Source organism: Dromiciops gliroides, chromosome 4, assembly GCF_019393635.1.
Source record: "Dromiciops gliroides isolate mDroGli1 chromosome 4, mDroGli1.pri, whole genome shotgun sequence".
NCBI classification, from domain to species: Eukaryota; Metazoa; Chordata; class Mammalia; order Microbiotheria; family Microbiotheriidae; genus Dromiciops; species Dromiciops gliroides.
The window spans coordinates 181,952,752-181,964,628 of record NC_057864.1 but is presented as its reverse complement, the minus strand read 5'-3'; the positions used below and the strand labels follow the sequence as shown (position 1 = coordinate 181,964,628).

General features: G+C 40.9%; 1 protein-coding gene and 1 pseudogene across 2 annotated transcripts; one reads left to right on the top strand and one right to left on the bottom strand.

Annotated features, from left to right (window-relative positions):
- Positions 1 to 5,813: 5,813 nt before the first annotated feature.
- On the bottom strand, positions 5,814 to 6,714 carry LOC122754804 (annotated as a pseudogene).
- A 1,092-nt stretch (positions 6,715 to 7,806) lies between these two features.
- On the top strand, positions 7,807 to 8,789 carry LOC122756104 (keratin-associated protein 4-6-like). Of its 2 annotated transcripts, XM_044005218.1 has the most exons (2): positions 7,810 to 8,210; positions 8,295 to 8,789. In XM_044005218.1, exons 1-2 carry the CDS (start codon positions 7,810 to 7,812, stop codon positions 8,338 to 8,340), a joined length of 447 nt encoding a protein of 148 aa, XP_043861153.1. In that variant the 3' UTR covers positions 8,341 to 8,789. The 2 variants fall into 2 exon arrangements, with proteins under 2 accessions (XP_043861154.1, XP_043861153.1); XM_044005219.1 differs by having other exon boundaries at positions 7,807 to 8,789.
- The last annotated feature ends 3,088 nt before the right edge of the window (positions 8,790 to 11,877 follow it).

The following is an 11,877-nucleotide window of genomic DNA, read 5'->3' as shown; positions in this document are numbered from 1 at the left end:
TGCTTAGATTTCTTCTTTTTTCTGTTGATACTGTGTGGGGCTAAACAGTAAAAATAAAATTAATCTAGCTTCCACGTGCCGGCCCTTCAAATAATGAAACACATTTATCTTATGCTTCTTGAATATTCTGTTTCTTAGACTGAATTTGCCCAGTTCTTCCAACCGATCCTAATATTCCAGAGACTAAAGGCTCTTCACTCTCCTTCTTCCCCTCCTTCTTGCTCTGTGGCACTCACAGTTGATAATCCTCCTCTATATGAGGGCTATCTAGGGTAGGGTAGATAGGCACTCTTGCCTCCTTAGCCCTGAAACCTATGCCACCCAATGCAGACACGGATCTTATTAGTTTTGATTTGTTTCTTTGGCTAACAGGTCAAACTGGTGATTCATGTTGATCTTCTGGCCCACTAAAACACTCAGGTCTTTTTCAGACAAACTGCTATTTAATCCTCTTGGTAGGCAGAGTGCTTCCCCCATTTTGTACTTAAAAAGTTATGATTTTTCACCCACATAAAAGTTTCTATTTTCTCCGTTGTATTTCATTTTATTGGATTCAGAAAATGCTCCCAACCCTCAAGATCCATTTGAATTCAAACACTGTCACCTAGTGCCTTAGTTCCCTTTCCCAATTGTGCTGCATCTGCCAATCTAACCAACATGTCTTCTGTGCCCAGTTGGGTTAGGTTAGGTTGGAGTCATTATGTTGTGAAGCCTCCTCTGGAAATGCCAAATAGAAGAGTTTGTGTTTTATGCTAAGGAAAACTGGGAGCCAGACAGTGAATCTATAAACTTTGAAGAAGTGCCTACTCTGTTCTAGGTACCATGTTAAGTACTGGGAATACAGAAAGAAGCAAAAGACAGTCTTCCCCAAAGGAGCTCACAGTTTAATGGAGAAACCGGGAACAAACAAATGTGTACAAACAAGCAATATGTAAGATAAGTCAGAAATAATTGAGAGAGGGAAGGCCCTAGAATTAAGACAGCTTGGGAAATTTGCTAGAGCTCCTTGAGCAGAAGAGTGATGTGGTTAGACTTAGAATATGAAAATATCCCTTTGGCAGCTATGTGGAGGAAGAATTGGAGAACAGAGAGAACTGAGGCAGTGAGACCAATATAAAAGGAAAAGGTAGAAACCAAGATGATTACTCAAAAACAAAAAAAGAGGTCATACCTATAGCTTATACAGGAAAAACATTTGTATAAATTTTTTTTAGAAAACATGTTTTTCTGTGTTTTTTTTTAATATTTGCTACTACTATATTTTATAAATCAATTGCTTTTATATCTCAATCGCTATTGTTCCCATTTTGGCAGTAAGTATTTATTATTAATGAATATTAACTATCAGTAAAGAATTAGCCACATATCTTCATACCTACATAGCCCTAAGAAGCAACGTGTGTTCCAAGAGATTGAGGCCAGAGAGAAGGGCAAGAGGGCAAAGAGAGACTGCCCCTGGCATGGCCAAGGGTTTTATCCTCTTTATTGAGAGGAAAGTCATCATACGTTGATCTAAGCTAATTGGTTATAGCATTATTCAGTTCCATTGATTGACGTTACTTGAGAGTGGTCTAAATTAAAAATGAACTCAAAGAGTATGCAAAAGAAGGGTAAATTCCAGTGTGGTTCTTCACTTAACTAAACAAAAAAATCAATCTCTGTTTCCCTTGGGCTTGTCCCAGACAAGATTTGCTGAAGTTCCTTAAGAACTGGACTTTGTGAGTAAATAATAATTAATAATGCTTTTTTTGGAGAGACCCAGTGACCCCACCCCTATTCAGGATCTCTGGCTGGTATATCAGAGCCAGCCCAAAGATACATTAGAGAACAGACTAACTCAGTGGGGATTAAAACCACACCTTTTCCAGAAAGCTTTTCCCTTTAGAGGGTTGGTCTTTGACCAGACCCTAAGCTCAACATGGTACAGCTCATGTTGGTATGGACCACCCTCAGGTCTTGTCAACAAATAGAATTGAATGATGCTAGTAAGAGCCACATCAATAAGAAGAGGAAAAGAGACAGAGGGAATGAGGGGAAATCCATTCTGGATAGACTGCAAGAGGCTTAAGGGGGAGGGGGGGTTCTCTCTCTCTCTTTCTCTTTCTCTCTCTCTCTCTCTCTTTCTGTTTCTGTCTCTGTCTCTGTCTCTGTCTCTGTCTCTGTCTCTGTCTCTGTCTCTGTCTCTGTCTCTGTCTCTCTGTCTCTGTCTCTGTCTCTGTCTCTGTCTCTGTCTCTCCCTCTCTCTCTCTTTCTCTCTCTCTCTCTCTCTCTCTCTCTCTCTCTTTCTGTTTCTGTCTCTGTTTCTCTCTGGCACCAAGGATGATTGGAACTCACCACATGCCCTCTCTTTCTGACCCCCTTCCTGGGACGCTCTCTCTCTCTAGGTAATGTAGGATTTCCGAACTGCGCTCACCCCTGATACTCGCTTACTGCTTCTCTTAGCCAACCCCTCCCTTTCTTGGGACTCCACGTTGGTTGTATATGCTGTCAAACTAATAATAAATGGTTGCTGCCCAAACTGGTATAATAGCCTGTAATTTATAAGTAGCATTATATTAGAAACCTCAGCTACGTTCCCCAATAACTTACAACAGAGACAGGTTCTCCCCTCCCCCCAATATTTCAAATGACATGATTTTCTGGAGTGGGGGAGTGGAGAAAAGATTGAAACTGATCTCTGGATCCCCCCAAGAAATTCTTTATTAATAATTATTTTCTCACAGTGGTATCCCAGATATAAACACACCAAAGAAATATATATGAGATTAAGAACCATTCCTCAGTAGATAAGTGGTCAATGCATGAAGGGATAAATTGAAATACTTTGCTTGAGTTTACCACACAAGTTTGTTATGCAACAGTTTAAAACTATGTGATAGAGGAAGCAAATGATCTTAGTCATATGACTGAGCACAGAATAAAAAAATAAAGCTAGTGGAGACAATACAGTCACCTGGTGCTGGATCTTTTTTAAAGAACTATTATATAAGAGGGCAGCTAGGTGTTGCAGTACATAGAGCACTGGTTCTGGATCCAGAAGGACCTAAGTTCAAATCTGGACTCAGACACTTTACACTTACTAGCTGTGTGACCTTGGGCAAGTCACTTAACCCTCATTGCCTTTAAAAAAAATAACTATCATATAAGGGTGTACAAGAGTATGTGGGCACTACACATTAATCCACATGAAGTACACCATGTGCCTTAAAAGCATGTATTAAATACCCCACCTAAGGAGCATATGAAAGGTCTGTTTGAATTTTATGTCCATTTATTTAGTTAAAAAGTAATGTAGAAGGGGCAGCTAGGTGGCGCAGTGGATAGAGCACGGGCCCTGGAGTCAGGAGTACCTGAGTTCAAATCCGGCCTCAGACACTTAACACTCACTAGCTGTGTGACCTTGGGCAAGTCGCTTAACCCCAATTGCCTCAATTTAAAAAGCGGGATGTAGATACTCAAATTATACACTGTTGACCTGTAACTTTTCATTTGGATGACATAATAATACATCTGAATGGAAAATAAATGGTTAGCTAGTTACTTTGCATACACATTGAAATCAGAGGTCAGTATCTTTTTCAAGGATTCCCAATTGATTTTCAGATAAAAACAATAGTTATTCCTGCAAACTAAGAAGCAAGTGACTGAATTCAATGATTTGTGGACTAGATGGTTTAGAAATGAAAGACTTATGAAGATTGCAGTCCATCTGCATCTGTGTCTTGGTTAGTAGTATCTGATAGTAGTTGATAGTATCTGAAAACCCCCGGCAACTCTTGGATCAGAGTGAGATTCGTTTCCAGCCAAAGATGGCTTAAGTAGGTGACTGGGATCACCTGCTGTTTGGGCTGAGAGAGGAGCCCAGTGCCAGGACCAGCCTTGAGAAGGCAGCACCTCCAGAGCCTCAGAATCTTCAGCTGCTTTTTCTGAAGCTCGGCTTGTAGACTGGTGAGGGGGTCCAGTGGTTGGGGGAAACAGCTGCAGTCTCTACTGGAACTGGGCAGGACACCCACATTCTGAACCAGGAGACAAACTCTAGGGACAGCCACCCAGTGGGGGAGGGGCACAGGTACACCAAGCTTCTGACCATAGAGAATCAGATTTTAATCAGACTTCTGTTTCCAAGTCAGAGAGAAAGCAGCCATGGTTACTCACAGGCCAGGCAGGCTGAGAACAAGCCCAATCAGCCCCTGAGTCATGCTGTAGCTCGAGCCAGTGTGTCCTGGAAGCAATGCTACACCTTAAGAAGGAGTTAAAAGCCAAGAGATAGGGGATCAAGATGAGGAGGCAAAGAAGAGAATGTAGAAGAGTTGGAAGGAAGATTTAGAGAGGCAGAGGAAAGAATGGAAAGGGAAATGAGAGCAATGCAGGAGAGTCATAAGAAAAAAGTGAACACCTTGAAAAGCCAAATGGAAAAGGAGATACAAAAGCTCTCTGAAGAACACAATTGCCTAAAAATTAGGATTGAACAAATGGAAGCTAGTGACTTTATGAGAAACCAAAACACAGTAAAGCAAATCCAAATGAATAAAAAAAAAATTAGAGTGCAATATGAAATATCTCCTTGGAAAAACAGCTGACCTGGAAAATAGATCCAGGAGAGATAATGTGAAAATCATTGGACTACCTGAAAACCATGACCAAAATAAGAGCCTAGACATCATCTTCCAAGAAATTATCAGGGAAAATTGCCCTGATATTCTAGAAGCAGAACGTAAAATAGAAATAGAAAGAATCCACCGATCACCTCCTGAAAGAGATCCCAAAAGGAAAACTTCCAGGGATATTATAGCCAAATCCCAGAGATCCCAGGTCAAGAAGAAAATATTGCAAGCAGCTAGAAAAAAAGGAATCCAAATCCTGTGGAACTACAATAAGGATAAAACAAGATCTAGCAGCATCTACATTAAAGGACCAGAGGGCATAGAATGTGATATTCCAGAGGGCAAAGGAACTGGAACTACAACCTAAAATCACCTACCCAGCAAAACTAAAAAGAAAAGAAATGTACCCCCAAAAGTGATTTTAGCCATATCGACTTAACTATAACTGAACATTGTCACAAAATCAAAATTATTTAGACACCATCTAGGTTGCTCTTACTTGCCCCCTCTAGAATCACTGCTCTCTGATGAAGAGCATGAATAAGAAACAAGGGAACCTGGATGACTAGTCCCTCAAATATGTAAAAAAGATCCTGATTCTTCGAATAAATTTTATCTGAAGTCATTTGGTGAATTAGTTGCTGAAATCTGGGGAAAAAAAAAAACCCATGTGATTCAACCATGACTATGGGAATATCATTAATTCTACTGCAGTCCACCAATAGCAAATCCTCTCGTTAAGGGTGAATGGTGAGCCACCTCTGATAAACATTGTACAAGTTTGCCAATCCTATTAGACATGATATACCTGGAAATGAGCATATATATCCAAAGGAATGCACTGAATCATAAGTGTATTAGGGAAGTAGATCTTAGCATGAATTCTTATTCCTGTTTCAAGTTGAGAAATGAGCATTTCCTATCCACTCCAGTGTGATTCACAATGATAAGTAAATTTCAAACTTCAGCTTTACCATGGACACAATTCATCCACAAGTCAAAGACTTCAAAACTCTGTACAACAACCTGTGTTCAAAAGGAGTGCTGTAGGAATGAATCTTGGTCTTCAGTGATGGGTTGGACCTTGAACATCTCTGTGGTATAACCACTTTTCACTTATTGGCATGAGTAGGCCCATTTTTCTGCATACTTCAGGATGAATGTGCTACACAGAGCTACCACAACTTGAATAGTAGTAAGTGGTTCAGTTCACAGAAGTTCTAGGATATTCATGCTATAGGCATTCCTTGTGCAAAGTGGGAAGAGGCAATAAAGTGGCTTCTTGGTCAACAACTTCAGCTTCTTTCTTTCAGAGTCAGTGGGTTTCTAGTACAGCTCAAATGTAACTGGCACAGGTCTGTTTTATCCCTTTCTATGAAAGCAAAACACTTGGCTGGTGTTAGAACTTTTGAAATTAAAAAAAAAATTGCTACACCCTTGGTTAATTTTTCAATGTGTTTCTTCTCAAGTTCAATGTCCATGTTAAGCTGAATCTTTAGATAGATAGATAGATAGATAGATAGATAGATAGATAGATAGATAGATAGATGGATGGATGGATGATAGGTAGGCAGGTAGCTAGCTAGCTAGCTAGCTAGATATAGACCTTCCTTTGTTAAAGCCACAGGAGTATCTTGCAAATGTGGTTAAATCTATCCCCTTCATATCTGGTAGTCTAGCAGAGGAGTCTGGAGACTGTTCTAACACCCTGCTACTCTTCCTCCTCCTTCTCCAATTTCTAATCCTCTTCTTCACCAGGCATTAAAATGACTCTTAATGGGACATGCTGACCATCAAGGGAGAATGTTTTTATCAAAAGCAAGAACAATCTTTAGGATTGGTTCTAGCTTTTTCAGGCCCTCTAGTTTAACTTCATCTTGAGACAGACTGGACTGCAAAACTGCACTTCACAATTCCTAGCATCTTGCATTTGCTCTTCTGTGAATTCATATTCATTGTGTTGATCCTGAGATTTTTTTTTCTGAAGATGTCTTGCTGATGTTTGATCCCAGTCTATCCCCTCCACCTGCAGCTTCCATGAATCAAAGTTGGCAGCCCTTCTGGAGCTGATGTTCCTGTGCTGAAAAAGGTTCCAGATCACTTCTGACATGGCTGGTTCAGTCCTTTTCCAGTGCTGCTTTGCTCATACCTGAAGACTCTAGGAAGCCAGCATCCCTGGCTTACTCTGTGGCTTGCAAGGGGCTTGGAGGAAACTGATTCATTCGCTATTGACACCACCACCATCTCCACCCTCTCAAGAGTCACCCTAAAATTTATTTTTAACATGAAAAGAAGAAAGGAGGTCACATATTCCGTTGTTTCTATGACCAATAGAAATCTCAATCAAGCTGAACCCTATTGTCCATCAATGCTCATCAATGATTCAGAAAGTACTATTAGGAACACCCTCCCCACCCCATGGCCAATCATTGCTTCAACTATACACACAATATGTATTTATTAAGTGACTACTATATTCCAGACACAGTTCTATGCCCTAGGGATACAGATAATGGGGAGACAACGTAAAAGCAATTATGCAAAAAGAAGCTATATATAGAATAAATTGTAATTAATGGACAGAGGTCAGGCACTAGAATCTAGGGGGATCCAGACTTTTCTCAAGTCTATTTAGCCGTAGAAACAAGGGGCAACTTACCGGGAACATGTTCATGTTTTTCGTAAACACCTCCTAAAGTGTCTTTACCACATATGAACTACATCTCTCTGTGAGTCACAAGATGATACATAGACAGGAGAGAGTGACATCAAAGGCTGGCCCCTGGCTGTCTGTCACATGAAGATGAGAAGTTGGAGGCAGAAAAAAATAAACAGAGGGGACTGATTCAAAAGAAGAGGTCACATTATATTCATCTTGTACAAACATAGATGGGGAGAATGCCCTTTGAGGTTGCTTCCAATACTGATATTCTCTGTGAGCCAGTGGTATGGATTTAACCAGATAGTTAGAAAAGTAAATGAATCCTAACAGGTTGGAGGAAATAAATTTTTCCCATCATTACAGAAATTATCTAATTTGAGGGTCATTTTCCCCTCTTGGTAAACAACAATGAGGAAATAAGCTATTGCTGGTGATGGTTGTCATTCTGGATGGTATAAAAGAGCCCTGTGGGGCCAGGAGACTTTCAAACTCAAACCACTCCCTCACCTTGAAAGAAACCCTTAAGCTCAACCCACCAACACCATGGTCAGCTCCTGTTGTGGCTCCACCTGCTCTGGCCAGAGCTGTGGCTCTGGCTGCTGTTCCCCCTGCTGCTGCAGGCCTGCCTGCTGCTTACGACCTGCCTGCTACCAGAGCACCTGCTGCAGCACCAACTGCTACAGGCCCACCTGCATTGTGTCCACCTGCTGCCGCCCCACCTGCTGTGGGTCCAGCTGTTGCCAGCCAAGTTGCTGCAGACCAAGGTGCTGCCAGTCTGTGTGCTGCCAACCAACCTGCTGCCGCCCCAGCTGCTGCGTGTCTACCTGCTGCCAGCCCTGCTGCCGCCCCAGCTGCTGTGTGTCCAGCTGCTGCCAGCCCTGCTGCCGCCCCAGCTGCTGTGTGTCCAGCTGCTGCCAGCCCTGCTGCCGCCCCAGCTGCTGTGTGTCCAGCTGCTGCCAGCCCTGCTGCCGCCCCACCTGCTGCCAGCCCTGCTGCCGCCCTACTTGCTGTCAGACTACCTGCTGCAGAACCACCTGCTGCCGCCCAACCTGCTGTGGCTCCTCTTGCTGCTAAATGTACAGACCAGTGCATAACTGCTCGCCATTTTCACCCCATCCCAGGGAGGCATCAGTTCCCTCACTCACGTGAATCAGTATCAGTAGAGTTTGTACTGTCAACCAATTATAAGCTGATCCCAAGAGACCCACTTGGAACCCTCCACCAGTGGCTGACTATTTAGTTTTCTTCTTCAATGCACACTAGCACCTCTCTGGTGGTCTCTTCCTCTTGTGTGGTCAACAACTTTGAATTTAATTATTGGCTTCTCGCGTCAAACCCTAACCTAATCCTGCAACTTTCTTGGCCTCCAATCACCAGACTATGCTGTTTGAGAAGAAAATTAACTGCTATATTTTTTCTCACCCTAAGAGTTTAGTGCTGAGATTCCAAAAATTTTTCCTCCCTAGCTTCCCCCTTATGCTGATTTTCCATCGTTTTCATGTCTGGCAATTTCCAGATAAAACTCAGGCTTCCTGACAATAAACAAACAAACAACAAAGCAAAGTGGCCTTGCTAATTCTTTCTTACATTGTGTTCTTTCTTATTACTTGGGCAATTCATACACTCACATAATCACAGAACTTCAGATTTCAAAGTTGAAAATGAAACTTGCTATTTACCTCTTTTCAGCAAGGTGATGGCCTTAGGGTGCAGAGTGAGACAGGCTATTTAGAAATGGTCAATTCAGGGATTTATTTTGCTTCACTGCATATTTGTTACAATGGGTTTTGTTTTGTTTTGTTTTTCCAGTAGGGTTTGGAAGAAGAAGGAGAAAGAAAATTTTGTTATTGTTCAGCTATTCAATCATATCCAACTCCTGAACTCATTGGGGGTTTTCTTACCAAACATACCAGAGCGGTTCCCCATTTCCTTCTCCAGCTCACTTTACAGAGGAGTAAATTGAGGTAAACAGGTTTAAGTGACTTTTCCAGAATCACACAGCTAGTAAGTGTCTGAGGCTGGATTAGAACTCAGGTCTTCCGGACACTAGAATTGCTGCTCTATTCAATACAACACCTAGCTGCACCTGAGAGAAAAAAAAAGATTTTTGTTAATTAAAAGGAAATTAAATTTTAACAAATAAAAGCCAAGGTCTGACATACATCTGATGTTTGGCAATGTAGCATCTGTTGGTTGTATTAGCCTATCAAAATGAGAAGAAAGAACAGTTTTTCTGGCCTCATGTTTCTGCTGGATATTTGGCTGTTTTCCTGGCTCTTTCCTATCCAAATCCTCTCATACTTATGAGGTGGAAATGAGCCTATTGAGTTTTACAACCTTCAAAAACAAAATGATCCACTTAAATCTGAAAGGTTCTTGCCCTATAAGGTGCAAATTAAATTTGAAAGTACCACAGTTTTAAATTTGCAATAATACACCAAGACAATGATTAATATTCTTTTTTTTAGATTAATTGCATAGAATTTTATTTTCCAAAATATATGTAAAAACAAATTTTAACATCAATTTTTTTAAAAAAATTGTGTTCCAACTTCTCTTCCTCCTCCATTCCCACCCCCCACCCACTAGCACTCAAACATTTCAAAATAAGTTATACATGAGTAGTCATGGAAAATATTCCCACATTAGCTAGGTTGTGAGAGAAACCAGTCAAAAAAAAACCCCAAAACTTCAGATTGAGGAATTATCAAAGAGGAAAAAATATATATATTTTTTTTAAAATGTGTTTCCAGGTGCAGCTTGGTGGCACAGTGGACAGAGCACCAGCCCTGGAACCAGGAGCACCCAAGTTCAAATCCGGCCCCAGATACCCACCAGCTGTGTGACCCTGGGCAAGCCACTCAACCCCAACTGCCTCACCAAAAAAAAAAAATGTGTTTCCATCTATTTTCAGATACTATCACTTCTTTCTCTGTAGATGGGTTGCCATTTTCTTAAGTCCTTCAGGGTTATATTGGATCATTGCCTTGCGGAAAATAACCACAAGCTTCCCAGCAGATCATCTCACACTATTGCTGTTATTTTGTATACAGTACATTTCACTCTGCTTCAGTTCATGTAGGTCTTTCCAGGTTTTTCTGATAGTATCCTGTTCATCATAACCTAAATAAAGTACCTTAAACATGACAAAGAATAGATCACTCCTCCCAACTGGGCCATGAGCCAACTCTAATTAGTTTAACGTCTTTGAGCTAATTCTGTGTTCTATTTTAAAGATGTCATTATGGGTTAGTTAGGTGGCACAGTGGACGACCATGCACCAGCCCTGGACCCAGGATGCCCCAAGCCCAAATCTGGCCCCAGACATAAGACACCCCACAAAGAACAAAACATAAATGCTTTACAGATATCATCCATTCATATTCAGTTCAGACCTGTGTCCTCTGTTAATTCTTTACTGCGATAGTTCTTATGAGTTTGAAGTATTATCTTCCCATGTAGGAATATAAACAGTTTGATCTTTTAATATCCCTCATGAAGTCTTTTTCCTGTTTATCTTTTTATGCTTTTCCAGGGTCTTGTATTTGAAAGCCAAATTTTCTATTCAGTTCATGTCTTTTCATAACAAATGCCTGAATGTCTTCTTTCTCATTGAAATTCCATGTTTGCCTCTGAAAGATGATGCTTAGTTTTGCTGGGTACATGATTTTTGGCTGTAGTCCCAGTTCCTTTGCCCTCTGGAATATCATATTCCATGCCCTCTGGTCCTTTAATGTAGAAGCTGCTAGATCTTGCTTAATCCTTATTGGAGCTCCACAGTATTTAAATTCCTTTTTTCTAGCTGCTTGCAATATTTTCTCCTTGATCTGAGAGTTCTGGAATTTGGCTATAATATTCCTGGAAGTTTTCCTTTTGGGATCTCTTTCAGGAGGTGATCGGTGGATTCTTTCAATTTCTATTTTAGCTTCTGCTTCTAGAATATCAAGGGAATTTTCCCTCACAATCTCTTGAAGGATGGTGTCTAAGCTCTTGTTTTGGTGATGGTTTTCAGGTAGTCCAGTGCTTTTCAAATTATCTCTCCCAGATTTTTTTTTCTAGGTCAGCTGTTTTTCCAAGGAGATATTTCACATTGCCCTCTATTGTTTCATTCAATTGGATTTGCTTTACTGTGTCTTGGTTTCTCATAAGGTCACTAGCTTCCATTTGTTCAATCCTAATTCTTAGGCAATTATTTTCAGCAGACAGTTTTTTAATCTCCTTTTCCATTTGGCTTTTCAAACTGTTGACTTTTTTCTCATGACTTTCCTGCATTGCTCTGATTTCTCTTTCCATTCCTTTCTCTCTTTCTCTACATCTTCATCCTATCTCTCCTACTTTCTCTTCAAAGTCCCTTTTGAGAGCTTCCATGGCCTGAGACCAGTTCATATTTTTCGTGGAAGATTTGGATGTTGGAGCTTCGACCCTGTTATTATCTTCTTTTTCTGAGGATATATTGTAGTCTACCTTTCCCCCAAAGAAGTTTTTGATGGTCTTCTGCTTTCTCTGCCTACTCGTCCTGGCTTACTATTTTCTTGGCTTTTCACTCCTTCTTAAAATGTAGCACTGCTTCCAAGACACACGGTTCATGCTACAGCATGGCCCAGGGGGTGA

Bases quoted from the DNA above. Each gene is read 5' to 3' on its own strand.
- LOC122756104 (XM_044005219.1), top strand. From the start codon at position 7,810: ATGGTCAGCTCCTGTTGTGGCTCCACCTGCTCTGGCCAGAGCTGTGGC.